At 36.7% G+C, this 20,692-nt stretch overlaps 2 protein-coding genes across 3 annotated transcripts; one reads left to right on the top strand and one right to left on the bottom strand.

The window, feature by feature from the left end:
- Positions 1-2,940: 2,940 nt before the first annotated feature.
- Positions 2,941-19,947, bottom strand: LOC134542980 (mitochondrial transcription rescue factor 1). Of its 2 annotated transcripts, XM_063387620.1 has the most exons (5): positions 19,527-19,901; positions 16,764-16,912; positions 8,890-8,962; positions 3,528-3,623; positions 2,941-3,215 (listed from the first exon to the last, which is right to left on the bottom strand). In XM_063387620.1, the coding sequence occupies exons 1-5, from the start codon at positions 19,758-19,760 to the stop codon at positions 3,021-3,023; spliced, it is 747 nt and encodes a 248-aa protein (XP_063243690.1). In that variant the 5' UTR covers positions 19,761-19,901; the 3' UTR covers positions 2,941-3,020. The 2 variants fall into 2 exon arrangements, with proteins under 2 accessions (XP_063243690.1, XP_063243691.1); XM_063387621.1 differs by lacking the exon at positions 3,528-3,623 and having other exon boundaries at positions 19,527-19,947.
- LOC134542976 (uncharacterized) lies at positions 3,048-8,344 on the top strand. Its single transcript, XM_063387614.1, has 2 exons — positions 3,048-4,104; positions 5,255-8,344. Exon 2 carries the CDS (start codon positions 5,255-5,257, stop codon positions 7,565-7,567), a length of 2,313 nt encoding a protein of 770 aa, XP_063243684.1. The 5' UTR covers positions 3,048-4,104; the 3' UTR covers positions 7,568-8,344.
- Positions 19,948-20,692: the final 745 nt, after the last annotated feature.

Genomic DNA, 20,692 nt, shown 5'->3' with positions numbered 1-20,692 from the left:
GTCTTTAAATTTCAGTTAACACAAAATCTCCACAGGAAAAAAAAAGTCAGGCACGACCCCACAAAGTCAGTTTCAACTTTTGTAAACAGATGTGCCGTGGGATATAGTTAGCCAAACAAGGGGGGAAGAGATGTGCGCGCAGGTCTGACTACGCTATCAGCTGTTGTACAAACATCAGCTATGGCAAGTTAAATTGCGGCTATGGAGTGTAAGGGACCAAATGTTTTTAGGTCCGCGCGTATGCCGCTGTGCCGTACTGTTGTCGCCTGGCCAAAACCGGGCCGTGAACTACGTCTAGCCAGTGGCCAAAAGCAACGTCTGCCCATTCAGCTGCCGGTAACTGTATGTGCTTGATCACTCATAATGCATCGTGTTCAAGTATTTGAGACAAAACTAGAAGTATTACGGCACGCAGATTGTCATGTAGGCCACACTTATGTTGGTCACACTTTAGTTTTAAGCAAGTCAACTGTGTGCACAATCGTACGAAATAAGGACTCTTACCAAAAGTTCATGTAAGTCTGATGCTGTGGTTGTACTAGCGGGAATATATATGACATTACCAGAACAGAAATTAACAGATGATGCACATGGAAAAGGTTGTTAAATTAATGTTGCAAAAAAAATCATTGGCCTGACAGGATTGGTGTGAACCAGGTGGTGATACACAAATGAGTACTTTAATTTTTGAAAAAATAAAATGTAATTATCCGGACAGTAATATCGGTTTCACTGTCAGTAAAGGATTGTTTGGAAAGGTACGCGACGAAAGTTGAAGGTCACGCCCGGGTGGGCAAGACAGCCAGCCGACTGGCGATACAGTACATAACCACGTATCTCCCGTTACGCGGTGTCGTATTTGTCATACAAAGTGCGATGGGAGGCATATAAAGATAAATGGTGTGACCTGTTTATAGTCGAGCGTTATTTTACGCATTTATATTACGTAAAGTATATTTTCCTACACAATTTTGGAACACATTAAATAAAATAGCCTTTCTATTTATGGAAACTAATGCTTCAGAATACACGATTTCGAATAAGGAATAACACTAGCATTTTTAGGAACGAATTAGTCGTGCTAAGTGAGGGATAGGTGTAATTGCTGTGCTTAAAACAAACTTATAAAACTCTTCGGAAATGTAACACTGGGATTACCTCTTAAGACACAACATTCGTTGTGATTGTGATCGTGATCGTGTATAAACAACAAAAGTAATAAAACAAATACAAAATGTTAGCGTATTTTTTTAAACATTGTTCAACCAACAATTTGATTTTCAAAATTTACCTACAATGATATATAGATTTGTGAGATAGCATCATCAAAAAGTATTATGAAAATGTATCTTAAAAGTGAATGATTTAACTGTAGTTAATATTAAACACCAACAATCACAACATACTGATTGGCCAGGGGCAACGAGAATAACTAATGACTAAATTTCATCAACTGATTTTCATGTTAGTCACAAATGATGGTAGTTTTTGTACTATCGATTAAGTTGATAGTTTTTATTCATTGGTGCCCAACACTAGTCACATGTCACTGAGGTTCGCCAGTACACAGTGTTCAAAGGTGGTAAAGTGATGCAGTTTGTAGGCATGGTGAGGAGTTTTTCAACTAAGCTATAAACAGCGTTAAAAAATGGAATGGTATAAGTGACACAGCCTTGGTAAAAAAAATTCCTGGGTTTCTCCTAGATTTCCCATCATTATAATAATTCATGGCTATTTCAAGTTTTCCAGATATTCCCAGTCAGGTGGCCACCTGTTATACCAGGGTGTCTACCAACCATGAAAACTGAGAACTAACAGGAAAGAAGCTGTAAATTTCTAGATAAAACTGGGAATGCTTTGCTGTGTTAGTAATGCTTTTCTCTTTAAGATGGCAGAGACTAAACCTTTGGATTTTTTTGCCATTCGATGTCACCAGGCCGACGGTGAACATGAGGGAGCTGTACGAGTTGCTAAGTATTAAGGGTCCTGCCTACCCGGGCACACATACAGTGTGCAGAGCATCAGGAAAAACAACATGGTTTGAAACCTACTCAAGATCTGTTTCCAAAAAAGAATTTAAGATTTTGCAGAGGGCCAATAAGCAGTTTTGTTTCCGAATTAAGTAGTTAAACTCTATTTTTAGAAGAGTTATAATTGCTAAAAGTATGTTTTCAGAGTAATTTTTAGGCATAAAACAACTGGTACGGATTCTTGACAGCACTTAACGGACTTGCATTACATCTTTATCTTCATTTCTTCACCATATAATGTTACAGTTCTATGCACGATGAGAAGACTGCGTGCCAATTTATAGTCTTGTGCTTATAGGTGATATCGCGTTAGAAGCACCAGCGAGCGTCGCGCTTATCATCCCACTTCACTAACACTAATAATCTTGCAAATAACCGGGAAAACTAAAAAAAAATTATCTGGGGAGTCTAGTTTGGTAGACACAATGTATACTGCATTAATTCAAATTGGTCAATAAAGCTACACTGGTAAATATTTCACGGATAAGCGTACAATTATTGTGAGGGAAAAAAAATTACCGTAAATTGTTTTAATGTTTGGAACAAATTGAAATATTTAGCACAATTTTGATCTTTCATTTGATAATAAAAATAACGGTAAGGTTTGAAATAAGAATGCAAACTTTTACTGAGCTGTATTATTGTAATTTTAAATTTTGATATGTATTAGGGCACAAATGGCCTTGCAACTGTTATTTTTATATGTAATTATTAGCTACAAATTATTTCATAATAACTGTAACTACAATCAAAAGTAACAAATTATTTGATTTTCTTTATTGCTCATGAAAAATAACCAAAGAAGCTTAATCCATATTTGTACCAAATAATCTGCAAAATGATCTCGATAGCCAAGCTGTACATATTTGACCTGTAGTGTAATTTTGGAAGGACAGAGAAATAGCCAAGATTTAACTACTCATCCTGTAGACATGGAGTTACATTTATTTACACACACCAGTACAAGCAGCTATCGAAGTGCAGCAACTGCTATTCTGTTTGCTGGAAGGACTTCCATGGCTCCGAATAGTTGTCGATCACCAGCGACTTGTATCGACGCAGCTTCACCGCCAGCTTGTCTCCCTTACCGGTCGCAGACAAGACCTCGGCGCGGGACACGACCAGGAACGCGGGGTTGTCGGGGCTGGGCCCACGAACCACGTCCACTTCGTCACCCACTTGACACTAGAGCGAGAGACTCAGGACGTGAGTGGGTGAGGAGCAAAAGCAAAGGAATGTGAATCAACATGATGAAAATTGGGAAGGTTAAACCCCGCACGTAGGAAGATACACAAAAACATCTAAAAGTAAATGAATTAAATAGTGCTTACTTAATGTTAAGCTTTAGCAATTGATTTTTAATTTGAATATAATATCTAATTATTCGCGAATATTTTTAATACTTGCAAACAATATTATGTTATAGTCACAATGTGGGACTGGCACAGATAAAATGATTGGGTGTGGGGAGACGGGAGCACCTCGAAACAAACCTACCAAATTACTGGAACGTTCGCCACGTTTCCCACTTGCGGAAAAATTCTGCTTTGAACCCGGATCACCCCGAGTCGAATGAGCAGGGTTGCCACTCGTCTGGAAAACCGGGAAAACCGGGAATTGTCAGGAAATTTGAAAGCTGTCAGGGAAATCAGGGAAATGTCAGGGAATTAGGAAAAGAGTAGTCAAATGTCAGGGAATTTAATGGTTAGTGGTTAGCTCTCAATTCGGGCGTATATTCCAGAAACACAGATTTGGGTATTTATTTTGTAAAATTTGCATGTTTGTAATACCAAAATAAATAACTTTACCGGAAGAATTATACAACTCGTGTAGTGTTTGTTCTGAAAACGTATTTTTATTTGATCTACTCCGATTTCGACCGTGCCTGCGACAACATTTTCGAAAACTCAGAATCGATTGTACAAGTGTTCATATTCCATTTTCGATTGTTTCAGTATATTGACTATCGAATGTGATATAAAAATGGCGACCGCATCTTTGATTGTAGTGATGTGCCCGTGGTTTTGTATTGATTAATTAAAGAAAAGAGTTCCTAAGAAGAAAACGTGAAAAGGTAAGTGGACGTAAGCAATATCAGTATTATAGTTGTAATTTTTTTACGCATAGTGTAATTTTTGTTTGGTGTAAACAAAGGTCACTGCACTGCCGACGCGACGTCTATAGCTTCATGGCATGTAAGTAATTATTTAGACACCTGCTTATAGGTTTACTAATTTTTACCGACCTTTTAAGAAAAGTCCGTAAAACCCTGTTTTATGTGTAGACGCACGTGGAGATGTTCGGTAATGCTGACGCAATTCGATTCCGCGATAGTTGTAAAAAAAACGTGTTTTTTTTTTTTTTTTTTACAAAATGTAGCATGTGTTTGTATGTAAGCAAAAAATGTGACCTGTTTCACTGGATTTGGATTCACGTACTTCAATAGCTTGCGATTCACAAAACAGTTTTGACTTTACACTGTTTTCCAAATGCCACCGTGAGACTTGTTCACAATGTTTAGCAGGTTATGTTGTTATGCTGGAATCACAATAGGCCTAGCTTGGCGGCAGATGCAGCGCGAATTTTACAAATACAATTCCTTATCAGAAACTTTATCGCGTCTGCCGCAACGTTCGCGCTTAGCGCAACAAATTTTTTTACTAGGTTAAAAAAAGTTTATCGGCATGAAGGTAAAAACATCCAAAATCATAAATTAGTTTACCGGTTTTTATTATTTTAGTTTTCTGGTAAAGAGGTGTTGAATTTATTTCTTGGCCTAAATATCAAGTTTCAAAATTTCTTAAGTTTTTAACATAGACCGAATAGTTAAATCTATGTTAATTTATATTAATGCATTAGGCTGTAATTATTATGTTGTATTGGAACACTGTCTCAGGTTTCTTTATAAAGTGGTTGTGTGTTTATTTATTTTGTACGTTGAAAATTGTTAACATCTGTAGCATTGTATTAGTTTCAAATTAGGCCTATTTAATTTAATGATTAGGTTTTTATAAAATTATTCAAAACCAAATTAAGTCTGGAGGATTTACCAAATATGTTAATTGTACTAATTTCCTGCAATGAATGTGGCTGCTACTGATCAAATGAAATATTATTGGCCAAGGATAATTTTAGTCCGCAAAAAGATAAAAGTTGTTATGGATTGTGCTTTGGGCTATAGAATTGAGTATTGTTAGTTTAAAAGTTAATTTTTCTTTTTGCAGATGTCACTCTCAAAGTCCAGACTTACTGAGTTTAATGATGGCTGGCTTTGTGATCAACGGTTTCAGCCATGGCTTCAAAAGGTTGAGAAAGACAAGCATGTCTTCTGCTCTTTGTGTCGGAGCACTCTCAGTTCAAGCAACATGGGAAAAAGAGCAGTTACAAGTCATCTCAATGGTCAGAAACATAAGTCTCGTTCTCGGGTAAATAGTGAATGTGATCTGAGAATTTTTCTAAAAAAAAGTAACACTGATGCAAGTACTAGTTCTCAGGAGTCTTCAAGATTTAGTCAATCTGAGGAAAGTTTGCAAGAGAATAAATGTGCAAAAGATGTTAATGAAAGTGAAAATTTGTCATTCTTAAATACAAAAGAAATTGTCTCCCAACAGTCTGTTACGTCTCGTCCATTGCAGTCATTCTTATTGAAAAATGAAAATACCAAAGCCGATATATTATGGTGCCTTCTAGTTGTAATGAATCATTGGTCAGTGAATTCTGCAGGGAAAGCTGTTCAAGTTTTCAAAGCTATGTTTAGTGATAGTTCAATAGCCATGAACATGCGTCTTCAACGCACAAAGATTTCATACACCATAGTTTATGGTTTAGCTCCATATTTTCACAAGGAGTTATTGCAAGAAATTTCTCAGTGTGATTTCTTTGTCATTTCTTTTGATGAATCACTTAATAAAATTGCCCAGAAAGAACAGATGGACATTGTCATTCGCTTTTGGAGCAAATCTAAGGACACTGTAAGTACACATTATTTCACTTCAGTTTTTTTGGGTCATACAACTGCTGCTGACCTTATACGATCTTTTAAAGAGGCAGTATCAGAACTAGACTTACGAAAGCTAATGCAATTATCCATGGATGGGCCAAATGTGAATATTAAGTTTTTGGCAGACTTAAAAGCAGACTTGAACAGAGACCCTTCAGATCATGTGATAATGGAAATTGGCTTGTGTGGGTTGCATACTCTTCACAATGCTTTTAAGGTCGGAATGAACAGTTGTGAATGGAAAATTTTTCATTTTTTGCATGCTATTTACAACTTTTTCAAGGATCGGCCTGCAAGAAGGAGTGACTACACAATGTTTTCTGGATCAACAAAATTTCCAGTTAAATTTTGTAATGTGAGATGGCTTCAGAACTTTGAGGTTGCACAGAGGGCCCTTGAAATTATTCCCAACTTGAAGAAGTATGTAGAGGGAGTTAAGGAAAATAAGAAGGAACCAGTTATGTCTGGTAGCTATGCAGCAATGGTAGGAGGTATACGTGACAAATTGATGCCTGCTAAATTAGCTTTCTTTTGTTTTCTTGTGAAGGAAATAGAAGACTTCTTGGAGTGCTTTCAAACTGATGCCCCTATGGCACCCTTCTTACACACAGAACTCACTAACATTCTTATGTCCTTGATGAAACATTTTGTGAAGCCTGAGACAATAAGTTCCAAGAGTATAGCAAGCATTGATTTGTCAAAATCTGAAGCTCTGTTACATGCAAAGAAGGTAGATGTAGGGTATGGTACACGTGATGCTCTAAGACGAATAGATTCAGTTAAAGAAATTGACATTCTTTCTTTCAAGCAGGACTGCCGCACAATTCTCCAAACAACGTGCAAGAAAATTATAATCAAGTCTCCTTTAAAATTCAAGCTTGCGAAGGGAATTACTTGTTGTGATCCACAAATGATAGTGAAATCGCCCCAAATAGCTGAGCAGCGTTTACAGATGTCATTAGAAGTGTTTGTAGAAAACTACTGGCTGTCTGGTTTGGAAGCACAGAAAATCCACTCTAACTTCAAAGAAGTCTTTCAGAGTCCAGAAATGTTAGCAGATTTAAAGAATTTTCGTCGAAAAGAATCTAGGTTAGATGAGTTCTGGACAAACTTTGTAGTGAAGCATGATACATCCAAAGAACTAGTAACATTTATCAAAATGGTATTGGTATTTTCGCATGGTAATGCAAGTGTAGAACGTGGGTTTACAGTTAATAAAGATTGTCTTGTTGAAAACATGCATGAGAGGTCTCTGATTGCACAAAGACAAGTTTGGGATGGAGTGCAAGCATCTGGTGGAGTTGTACAAGATTTGAATATTACAAAGACTATGATTCTGTCTGCCCGCAATGCTCATAGTAAATATCAGGATGCACAGACTGAACAGAAGAAAAGTAATGAAGATAAAGAAAAAGAAAAAGATGAGAAGAAAAGGGTTGCAGATATTAAAAATGATCTTGAAATGCAAAAAAAGAAGAAACTGGAAGAGTTGACCCTTGTTGATGAACAAATTCGTGGCCTTGTGAAGAAATATTAAATTGGGATTTTAATCATTGAGAAGTGTGGAAGTTGTGTAAATACTTGTGCTTAAGTGAACTAAGTTTTATGTTAAATGTCTTAAAAATGTGCATCAAAAAATGTAGATCTATGTTACTGTGTGGGAAGCATTAAGTTTTCAACAAACTGTAAAGCATAAACTTATGTTTTACTACTGCAAAAATTTTTCTGAATGGATGAATTAATGCTGTTGGTGCTCAGACAGGTAAGGAATTAATTATACAACTATATGTTAAATTTGAAGTATTCAGCTGTTGAAATTGCCAGCAGATGTTGTGTTGCAATTTTTTTAATGAATATTTTTTTTCAAAAACAGAAAGTGTTTTGTAACTGTCTTCCATATAGGATTATCAGAAAATATGAATACAGTATGTTAGCTTAATGAGTTTTCTTACTTATCAGTAGGTGTAGGGCAATAATTTTGTTTATAGTTGAATGTATGTATTAACATAACCTCGCTTCATCTACTAGTATTCTCTATTGCTATTGCATAGTAACTAAACAAACTTAATTTACTTAGTCCAAAAGTTCTAACAATGAAACTATTGTGATTTGAATAACAAAAAATATCATCCTTTTTGTGATTTTGTAGTAAAAAAATTGTCAGGGAAAAACATCTTTTTTGTCTGGAAATCAGGGAAATGTCAGGGAATTTGTAAATGAAAAATTAGTGGCAACCCTGAATGAGACTACCAGCATAACGAGCAGAAGTCGAAAATATGACTTGCACCTAATGAACATGCCAAATGATATGGTGGAGGAAATACAAACGTTTTCAGATCCCATTCATGCTATAAAGCAGGGCTCTACAAATCCCAGACGCTTAACTGCTGCCAAGAAGACAAAAAAAAAGGTGTGACTGTAATTTGAAAGCAGCCGTTCAGAAAGCAAATAATGTAATGGTCACCTGGAAGGTGGGAGGAGGGGGGGGGGGGGGAGATGTCGTTGCCAGCCACAGTGAAGAGAGCAAAAGGAACCCTGAACTCCATCTGCAGACCTCACCCACATTCTAAGTGTCATCTTTCTCATCTGTCACACCTGTGCGAGGTTTAGGAATCACCGGACTAAGGTGGCAGTTTACAAGCAGAGCGTGTAGTTTTTCAACTAAGCAAAGGTTCAGATGGCAATAATTAACAGCTGTGTAAAGTGATATAAATAATGCCGTTTACAAGCAGAGAAGGTAGTTTTTTCAAATAAGCTGAGCAAGATACAAGTGTGTGATTATAAAGTGACCCCTCACTTTTAGTTCCCACAGTTTTGGTAAACATCATCGCCCTGTATTCAGGTAAATACGGTACCTACCTGGTAGCTTTTCTTCAGAAGTTTTTCTCCATTCACACGGATACTGCTTTCATAAAACAGAGCTTCCACTTTGCTGTAACAGAACACAAAACTTTCGATAGAGCCCTTACACACCTCATCAGACAGGACTTGTGTTGGTTTAGAGTTGAACAAATACACGTGAGACATTTCATTCTTAACTTTACACCCTTAATAGGCACCCACACATAATGTACCGACCATGTGATTCTTCATCACATCCTTTAGACATGGAGTGATGGAAGTTGAGAGAAGGAAAGGAGGAGACATTCACAGTGTCACATCTACAGGTGCAACAACATTATACTCTGCCACTACAACTTGCAAGTAATAATTTATTTGACACAGTTGAAACTGAAGTTATCTCAGTTATCACTGCATTATTAAATTATTTTACATTGTGTGGCTACTGGGTTCTGTGTCAGAGGCAAAGGGTTTACAGACATTTCAGTCACCATTAGTAAGTGAGAGACTGCTACCCTGAAGATGGCAACTGTAATGTCAACCGAAACATCGGTTAAAGCTTCGCAGTCCAAGTGATTAGAACCCACAAACCAAGCAACCTCAAACCAAAACCATGGAAGCCTGTGTTCATTATTATATTATATTAATTTCATTCTAAAAAATACTCTGTGAATGTTAGCCCAAATTAACCTGTGCCAACTTGAGATTTTAACTGGACAGAGCTGGCTAGCAGAACAACATAAGGATTGTTAAAGGTGCATACACATTTCCAAGCCAAACCGTTCGCTGAAATTATTTTCGCAATTAACTTCCAGCGATTCATTGGAAATTAACGAACCAACTGCGAAACACCAGCAATCATTTGACAGCCATTGGTTTGTGTACTCAAATCAAGTCTTTGCATGAGGAAAATTACACAATTTTGGTCCGCAGATGTATTTATCTCAGCATCTTTTCCCCTTCAGTCATCTCCTTTTATTCTTTTCTGAAATAGTCCTTATACTTAAGATCCTCTAGAAAACTTTGAGTTTTACAAATATTAATCTGTTTCAGTGAATTAATTTTGACAGCTACATGATTAAATAAAAAAAAACTGGAACAGAACCACTATGCACAGGAAGACAAAATAGACCAGCAGTAGTTAAATTTATATTAAGGATTCCAGAGTAAAAATTGGGTTTATAAAAAAAACTGTGGAATGAAATCTATATGCAAAAGATAATGCATGATGGAGCCAAGAGATTCGTGAGCAGGAAGAAAACTAACAAACCACACATGACGTTGTCCTAATGTAAACTGAGGATACCTTTGTGTTCGTCAGAAAAAAGGACAGGAAGCAGTTCGTGAGCAGTTCATTCATTGATGAAAACCCTGTTCCAATCATGAGAACTAGAGGTTCACGAGAGGTTGGCGAACCATTCAACTAGCAAATGTGTACACATCTTTACACTGTGATTGCGGTTCCATGATGAAACAAACACACTCCTAATTTGTTGTCACTTCAAGAATAATTCCACTGTGCCAGTCTTATTCAAAATCGCTGTACATTTTACCACAAGCAACTCCTATAGAATGTATTTACAGGGTTTCCACAAAAATCTGTTATAAAATTACCCTGACTTTTCATAACCAAAGTTCAATATTTCCCTGACTAAAGTTTTTAAAAATAATACATATACAGTACATAATAAAATTATTCACTTTTTGTCGCAAATTTTGTACAAATTATTGCTGCTTTTTAAGGTCTCTATGCAGTAAACAACCCACAAACCCCCCCCCCCCCCCCCCCCCCATCAATTATCAGTCAAAAAACTGAAGTACCAGCTAAACTCACAGAAAATTCTGTGAAAGTAAACTTCCACGACTTCACGGAAGTCTTTCTCCTGTAATCTCTAGGGTTTGTCTTCTCCCATCAACGTGACGGTAGCGAGGAATGGTGAAGAAAGAGGGGGGGATATGCTTACTTGCAGCCATTAGTACCTACTCAGGTAAACTATGAAGTTTACACTCAGGTTGTAAACTAGAATGTTTGATATTGGGTAACTCCTAGGCCTTTGGGAATACTATTTGTTTTTTTGCTGCAAAGCAAATATCAAATAGTATGTTTAAATTATCTGTGAAGACTAATAAAACTGTGAATATTGCTCTCAACAAAGCTCTATTACACTTATTTTACAAAATACAACACATAAGTAAAGAAAAAAAAGTGTTTTTTTTTTTACATTTGTAATGTTTTAACAGATCAAGTGATTAACAAATTGGGCCCTATATACAGAGCCAATATTTTATGGTGTTATACAAAAGCTAATTTCATCATTACAAATAGTGGATTTTGTGTATGTTGTCATTAAAAATTAAAAATTTTATAATTAAATACATAATATGTATTATAAAGAACAATATATTACAGTGATACATTGCATCAACAATTTGTGGTAAGACACAAAAAAAACTTACATAAAACAATAATACATATACTGCTGAGAGAGAGAGATCAACAAAAAACCTGCAAATAAAACATGCAATAATCAAAAAATCAGTATACAATGTTAAAAGGCCAAAATCATTATACTTATACACATTTCCTTGTTATGTTTCTCTGTATGCCTTTACCCATGTCAGTATTGTTAGATAGAGCAATTTTGTTATATTAATGTAAGTCTGGAAATTGTGTTTTGACAGTTGGCAATATTGTTCTAGCATTTTTTTGTCTTGTGTGTGTGTGAAAAGATGGCGGCAGGTTTTACAACGTGGTTACGATGTCTGAAATAAAACAGTCGTCAGAAGTTTGTAGAAAGCCTTTTATTTCTTCGTTCCAACTTTAACAGGTTATGGGCCCTGTATTGGCTTAAGAAACGATAGCTACAACTATCAGAAACGGAACACGGTGTCAAAGAGGCTTGTAAGAAGTTATCGGCACAATGGCGACGCCGTTACAACAGACTGGAAACATAAAGCCGTTTGAAGGGACAGGCTACACCTTCTGGAAACACAGGATCAAGCTGGTACTGGAGCAATCCCGTGTAGTAGAAGTTCTCACACAGAAACCACCTGCAGAAGGTAAAGATTTGGACGTCTTTAAGTTGAACGATGTGAAGGCGAGGAATATCATTACACAGTGTTTGGCGGACAATGTGTTGGAGTCAGTTATGGATAAATCCACAGCCAAGGAAATAATGGATACGTTGGATTCCACCTACATCAAGAAAGGAATAAGCCGACAAGTCGATCTACAGAGAAAACTAAGAACATTTCAGTTCAAGTCAGGAAGCTTGAAAGACTTTATCAATACATTTGAAAATACGGTAAACGAGATTAAAAGCTCGGGTGGTAATGTGTCGGATGCTGAAGTCATGACTCTCCTACTCTCTTTTATGCCGGAAACCTACGACGCTGTGACTCGTGCCATTGACATTGTTTTTAGTAAGAATCCGGAAGATGTTAACTTAAATTATGTGAAGAATGCTCTACTCCAGGAAGAATTACGTAAAAAGGAAAAGGTAAACAGTGAAGAGAAAGTGGTGGCATTTAACTCAAAGAAAACATTCGGTAGGAACACGCGGAAGGATATGGACACAAATGGTGATAGTTTCAGAAACCAAGGTAAAGTGCCATTCAAATTTAATTGCTACAATTGTGGACGCAAAGGTCATAAGAAAAGTCAGTGTAGATTTACTGGGGGAAAACAAAGCGGTTACTTTAAGGGTAATCATAAGGTGCGTGAAAATAATGGTGAAGTGACTTTTGTGACAGCTAATGAACATGAGAAAAAAGTACAGAGTCAGTGTCTCATGTCGGACAGTTCAGCAATCTCTTTCATTGTGGACTCTGGTGCTACTAATCATTTGATAAACAAGAAACACGAAGAGCTTTTAAAGGATACACAGGAAGTGAATTTAAACATAGCAGTGGCTAAAAGTGGTACTCATCTCAAAGCACTGAAAAGTGGGACCCTACAACTGGCTACTCATAAAGGTAAGCCTGTCACTATAAAGGACGTTCTGGTATGTGATAACTTAGAATATAACTTGCTGTCAGTTAAAAGAATTGAGGAAAATGGATTTAGAGTACTATTCGAAAATGCAGAAGTAAAAATATTGAATAAGGACTCTGATGTTGTGGTGTCTGGAAGTTTGATTGGCAATCTCTACGTGATCAAATTCAAAATCGATGGGAATGTTGTATTGTTGACCAATAATGCAGATATTGTGCACAGAAGAATGTCTCATTCATCCTACTTTCCCTCGAAAAGTTTTTGTGAGATTTGTATTAAGGGTAAACAAACTAGGAAAAGCTTCAAAAGCCTACCTCCAGAGAAGAAACCCAGCAGAATTCTTGAAGTTGTTTCTTCAGATGTAATTGGACCAATCTGTCCCCCGACTTATGACTCTAAAAGATACATTGTGACATTCATAGATCATTTTTCCCATTTTTCCATGGTTTATCTGCTCTCTCATAAGTCAGAAGTTCTTGAAAAATTCAGGGAGTATGAGGCAATGGTGTCAGCTAGATTTGAATCCAGAATATCAAGGCTTCGTTGTGACAATGGAGGTGAATATAGCTCTGGGCAGTTTACTGACTTTTGCAAATTGAAGGGTATCCAAGTAGAATATACAGTGCCTAGAAATCCTGAGCTGAATGGCGTGAGTGAACGTTTTAACAGAACATTATTAGATTCTGCCAGATGCATGTTATTGGATTCCAAGGTTGAAAAGAAATTTTGGGGAGAATCCATTTATGCAGCAACATACACACTGAACAGAACACCCACGTCAACTTTGAAAGAGGGATGTCCTGCAGATATTTGGTACGGCTACAATGATCTGAGCAGGATAAGAGTATTTGGGTCAGTAGCCTATGCCCATGTTCCAAAGGAAGAAGTCAAGGGTAAACTTGACCCGCGATCAAGGCCATTAATAATGATGGGTTACACAAGTAATGGTTATAGATTGTGGGATGAGAGTAAGGGTAGAATCATTACAGCATGTAGTGTTAAATTTAGGGAAGTTCAGGAACCTAACCATGTGATGAGTCAACCCCAGTCGTCAAGAGTGCCCATTCTTGACTATTCTGGACAAAACAATGACGAGGACAATCCAACTTTTGAAGAAGAACCTGAGGATGATTTTTTTGGATTTCCTGAAGAAGATGAAAATTTTATTCACGTCAATGTACCAAGAAAGAGCCATCGAAAAGTAAGACCTCCAGAAAGGTTGCAAGATTTTGATACGAGTTTGATAACTGCATTGTCAACAGGACTCCTACCATCAGAACTACCTAACACATTTCAAGATGCATTGGAATCCGGATGGCAAGCAGCCATAGATGAGGAACTCAACACCCTAAAGAAAAATAATGTGTGGGAATTGGTTCCGGAACAATCAGGAGACAACATCATTGACTCGAAATGGGTTTTTACGGAAAAGGAGATTTTAGGTGAGAAGATAAAGAAGGCAAGACTTGTTGCAAGAGGATGTTTCCAACAATCGAAGCCTGAAGAAGAAGTTTATACACCAGTTGCTCGCCTGACATCTCTGAGGTGTCTACTCTCCACGGCAGTCCAGAAAGAATGGTGCATCGATCAACTGGATGTTAAGTGTGCATTTTTATATGGTGAGTTAAAACAACCAGTTTATATGAAGATTCCAGAGGGTGTTACTGTGAAGATGGAGGACCAAGATGGGAACCTTGTATGTAAGTTGTTGAAATCTCTGTATGGTCTCAAAGAGTCCTCACAATGTTGGTACAATAGGTTGAAAGATGTACTAATATATTTGGGTTTTAAAAGGAATGTTGTAGATCCATGCATCTTTATGCAAGATGATTTGTTTGTCATTGTATATGTGGATGATCTGTTGATTCTTTCTGACAGTAAAGTAAAAATAAGCCATCTCAAAGAGGATTTAAAGAAAGAATTTGAAATGAGAGAGATGCATAACAACACAGGGTTTTTTAATTTTTTGGGTTTGGAAATAATTGTTGAAAGGGGTCTGATCCAAATAAGTCAAAAGAAACTAATTGACAAAATTTTACACAGATTTGATATGCACAATAGTAAAACCTCAAACATCCCCATGGAACCCAAGTTGAATTTAAATCCAGCAGATGAATGTAAAGTAGAACTACCATATAAAGAGTTACTAGGCTCCCTCATGTACGTTATGTTAGGAAGTCGACCAGACATATGTTTTGTCATCACTTATTTTGGTAAGTTTCAAAATTGTTATAATGAGACTCACTTTAGGCATCTAAAGAATGTACTGAGATACATTAGCAAAACTAAAGATTACTGTCTTTGTTATTACACATGTGATGATAGTGATATTATAGAATCCTATGTTGATGCAGATTTTGCTAATGACACTTGTGACCGTAAGAGTATATCTGGTTTTTTTGTTAAGGTTTTTGGTAATAATGTTTCTTGGAGGAGCAAGAAGCAAAATTGTGTGAGCCTCTCTAGCACTGAGGCTGAATATGTTGCCCTTGCAAACTCAGCCAGTGAATGTTTGTATGTTCGAAATCTCATGAGAGAAATTCTTCACCTCCCAGAAATGGGTATTGTGATTTATGAAGACAATCAGTCCTGTATCAAAATGTGCAACACCTTTGAGACCAAGAGATCAAAGCACATTTCTGTAAAGTTCCATTTTGTAAAAGATCTGGTGATGGAGAAGAAAATTTTGAGATTATGCTATGTTGAAACCTCTCAGCAATATGCAGATTGTTTGACCAAAGCTCTACCTCACAGTAAATTATTCAAATGCATTGAGGGGCTAGATATTGCAAAATTGAGGGAGAGTGTTAGATAGAGCAATTTTGTTATATTAATGTAAGTCTGGAAATTGTGTTTTGACAGTTGGCAATATTGTTCTAGCATTTTTTTGTCTTGTGTGTGTGTGAAAAGATGGCGGCAGGTTTTACAACGTGGTTACGATGTCTGAAATAAAACAGTCGTCAGAAGTTTGTAGAAAGCCTTTTATTTCTTCGTTCCAACTTTAACAAGTATGGTATCAACAGACTGCTTTTATTTACTTTTAAAAAAACCATATAGAAATAATTAATTACTTTTTATTTAGTACATAAAATTCCAGGTTTTTAAATAAAAACCAAACTAAAGATATATGAAATGAATTCTACATTTTTATAGCTTAATAGTGGTGTACTGACTTCCATTTTGGTGTTTGGCTGTATACTGACTTCCATTTCTGTATTTAGAGGTGTACGACTTAATTTCACTGTTATTTTGGTTTCTTTCAATTTTCCATACAAATTTATTTTCAATAAAAATAAATTTAAAAAAATAGCCATGCCATAATACATTAATATTGAGGTTTTTTTTTTAAGTAACCAACTTTATTCAAGCAAAGTATATACAACACAAAAAAAAAACTAAATATTTTTATGACCGAATTGTAGGCTTTCAGAGTTTTAAACCTGTGCAACAAACGTGAAGTTTCACGTCAGACGCAAAGCTTTGCATCACAACTGAAGCTTCAAATAAAATGAATAGCAAATTTCCTGGCGAAGTCAAATTAAATACTGAAAACAGCTTCGACTGATTCGCTTAGTCGAAGCTTCGCACAGACCTAGTAAATAGGCAGTGTACTGTTATACAGTAAGCTCTGCGTAGAACCTTCAATTGCTGAATGGTCACAGCGCTGCGATGGTTCTACAAGAGCTCCGGCACATGCCTTCCCAAGTAAAATTAAGCTCAGCAACTTACAGCAAAGAAAAATTATTTCCCCCAACATTTTAATTTTTTTTAAGAGTTAACACGCAATATATTTCCTCAAAAACTGTACGGTGCCACCTCAAAATTGGAGAGGAAAATCATTTCTGCCGTAGCTCGTGCAAAAAAAAAAACACGCCCATGCACGCAACGTTGGACTTACTTCCTGGCGATGCCCAGGCCTGCCTTCACCACCAGGTCAACCCTCAGGGAGCTCAGCGTGGTGGATATCACTTTACTGATCTTGTCGTCCCCTTCGTCAACACTCTCGCTGCCTTCCGGTGCTTCTTCGTCGTCAGAGTCACTTTCAACCTTCAACCAAATGGATAATGCAGCACAGTAATTACATTGTAGTATGTGGTAGCCAGTGGCGGATACAGGTGTTTCTTCAAGAGAGGACTTGGAAAAAAATTAATTTCTGAGTTTAGAAACTTACAACAAAAACATCAAAAATATTCTCAACATGCATAACTTCCTGTGTGGTACAGCATTAGAGGCATTTTAACAGCTCAACTTGCATTATCCAATATAACATACCACTGGGGAAGGAAAATATTCTCCCTCTGTTATCAATCATTAAGTTTTTTTATAAATTTTTCCTGTATACTTAAATATACAGCGTACTGAAGTATTGTTGTGGAGTAGGTTAAGAGAAAAAAAAATGTTTCTAGGTTTCTAAAACCCTTTTAAAACATTTTTGCCCGATTATTGAAATTTATCGAATCTATAGGAAATTCAAAAACCATTATTTTAATGATCGTCAAGCAACACTGGCAATACCCACACTTTTTCTACAGTTGCCAGCGCTTTAATGAAACTAGTTTACAACTCTTGACACTTGTGGACAACCAGCTATTGCATCCACAGCCAAGTTTCTTAAGAAAAACAAAAAAATTGGATCCAATTAAAGCAGTTCTGGGTGGGTTGTACAGCCAACAGCTTTCCAATAACAAATTTAAAAGTGTTCAGTGGAAATTTAAATAAAATTGAATTTAAAGTGTAAATTTTTTCATACATAATTAAGTATAAATAAACTAAATTTACACATTATAGGGTAGGGTAGGGTAGTAAAATGTAAAGTAAGGATGTTTGTCACTGAATCACATCATTATTACTGATATAGATGAAATTTTGTACTAAGATAGCTCATGTACATATTAATAAATTGGCTACCCATACAGTAAATTGTAAGGGTTTCGGCTTTTCCGTAAAAAAAAAGATAAAATTTTAAATGTATTTTTGAACACTACAAACTTATCTTTATTTACCCTGAAAACAGCATATCAAATTCAAAGATCCTTAGAAATACAATGTAGCCAAGATTGTTTTCTAAAAGATAAGGATGATTAATGTCAGTATGTACGTTATGGCCGGGGCCAATAATTCCATTGTGAATAAATAGCATGTAAAACCAAATTAGAGTGGAAAACAGTCTTGGCTCCAGCCGTAGCTTACTGACATTGAACATCCCTTTCTTTTATAAAACAGGCTTGGCTACGCTGTATTACTAAGGATCTCTGGCGAACCACAGGATCAAGTGGCAGCTAGTATCAAGTAAATAGTAGGGCAGTGACGTTAATCAGGTCAATCTCTCAAAAAGTCACATCTACGGTAATAAAGCAGAAAATGGCGAAGGCGGCATCCCTACGTAGTCTACCCAAATGTAACCTGTAAATTTAAATTTCCCAGAAACTAGTATAAATTTTGTTGATAAGTGCCTGCTGACAAGCAATGAGTGCACAGATTTAACCCTTAGCCGGTGACGTGAAAATATTTGACATATCTGGTGACGTGGTGTCCCTCAGACCCCAAAATGTTTTGTAGAAATTAACTGATTAGAAATTATTTTTGTTCCATGTAAAATTATTTAATGCATTTTTTATACTTATTAATTTAATTAAAAATAAATTAGTAAATAATTATTTACCAATTATAAAATACAATTTTTTCCAATGGTGCTTGCTCAAATAAATCTAAAAATGCCTATTTGTAATAATTGCTTTTTTAAAAAAAATAAGCAGATGGTAGCCTAAAAGTTTATTTGGTATTCAATATAGGTATAGTGACAAAACAAAATCTAGAAAACTTCTACGAATAATAAGACTTTTTCATAAAATCTGCAACAGATAAATTTTCCCAAAAAAAGAAACTACTTTTTTCCCCCCCAAATATTTTCCTTGCATAACCAATGCTTAAACCACAACAAAATATATAATCTAGCTAACTAGAAAGCACATGCAAACATATATATTTTGAAAATGGCATTTTTAAAAAAATATATTAGTCGAACATTGTTTGAAAAAATTAAATTTGTACGAAAAGTCACTCTGTAGTACAGTATTTGCACATGTTAGCTCTGCAATCATCACACATTTGCTTTTCCACACACACTTTGATCACTTAAGTCACTAAAAATATCTTTCAACCACTTATAAATAGTTTCGTCATATGGATCGCCCACACGTACACATGTTCGTGTAGAAGCCATTTGATCACTTCTGAGATAGAAACATAACTGGTGACGTGGTGCCACTACGACCCCAAGTTATCTTTGTGACTTGATATCTAGTGCCAGACAGCATAAACAAATCTGACACTGCAGGAGGAGACTATGTGATATCCAAGCGAAAGGTAGATGGTACCACAAGCAAGTGCCTTGAACTGCACATAGACGGCAGCAAGTTAAAGTTTTTCTGGGGTCACGGAGACCCCACGTCTCCGGATAAGGGTTAACAAGTTTTGGTTTAGCATTATAAGGCATTTAATTTAGTGTCCAAAAATGTATTGCAGTCATATCATCAACACCAAGTAAACCTGCAGAAGAGTAAGCAAGGGTCTGTACTCATACATGCCACACAAAGACACTGGCAAAAGCTAGTAGGTATTTTTATAAACCAAACATTAAAACAAGAAACTTACAAATTACCTCTTGTTTTCCAGTCTTTCGTGAACGTTTTTCTCTATACAATGTCAAAATTGGATTGTTTCTCTGAGATAGTATTTTTTCTTCAGAACAAAACATAGAAAATATTGCAGCAGACCGGCTACCGACAACCCTAACATTATTACAACAGCAGTGGGAAAGCAATGGTGATTTACTTCTTAAGTAACTGTTGTAATTGTGTAACATTCTACACAAGAAAACCCTAGTTATTTGCATTATTATGTCAATGACACTAACTATTTAACAAAATAAAATCGTTTTAACATAGAAATTTAAAAAAAAAAAAAATGTTAGATTCAAATGAAAAGCGATAAGCAAGAATGTTTATTTCATAGAGTAAATAAAGTACTAGTGTTTATTTAATAGAATATTTGTTTATTTAAATTAGATTATATTTACATAGATAATGATAATATGGGCTTCACTCAGAGATCTCTGTTCTTACTCATAGAGGTAATATGGGTAGAGAGAGCGTGATGTCACAAATGGGTGTTCAACATGGTTGGCTCAGTATACAGTTGAGGATGATTACTGTAGTTGAAATATCGCATCGAGGCGAAAATATGTGTTATGTGCTCATTTTTGAAAATGGTTCTGTATTACTGTGCGTTTGGATGCTAGTCAAAGCATCATAAAGGAAGCCTGCTAATATGCTTATTTAAGTACATGAATAGTAGCATTAAAAGTACTATGGTGTTTGTCGGTGGTCGTCTCTCGGGGCGTGCGCATCTCTCTCGCGGGCTGTTGGCTGGGAGTTCCCTGCGCCCTATTGGGTAACCGAAGGCTGGCAGTGCGTGTGGGTTTTGTGTGCGTGCTAGGGGCGGCCTAGCAGCGCCAACTGCTACCGACCGCGTCCCGCGGGTGGCGGATACGGGAGCCCAGCTCGAGAGTTGCAATCTCGCTGGGGTGGCTGTGAATAACCAATAGCAGTCCGCGGCCCACTGGCCGGCCTGTGGAGTCGTTATCACGGCTGTCGGGGAGAAAAGTAGCCTGAATGTAGCTCGGCGCGCGGCAGAAAGCAGCTTCGTCGGCGAAGGCACCGCATGGGAGCTCGATGTGCCTTAATAGCGAAGTGTAGACGAACTGCGGGCTGGAACTTGCGGAGCTGTGGACTGCCGCGCGCGCAACGGAACTGAACAGCATCGGAA

The sequence above is a fragment of the Bacillus rossius genome (assembly GCF_032445375.1).
Source record: "Bacillus rossius redtenbacheri isolate Brsri chromosome 9 unlocalized genomic scaffold, Brsri_v3 Brsri_v3_scf9_2, whole genome shotgun sequence".
Classification (NCBI taxonomy): domain Eukaryota; kingdom Metazoa; phylum Arthropoda; class Insecta; order Phasmatodea; family Bacillidae; genus Bacillus; species Bacillus rossius.
Note: the sequence above shows the minus strand (reverse complement) of the source record. Positions and strands in the feature narration are given on the sequence as shown.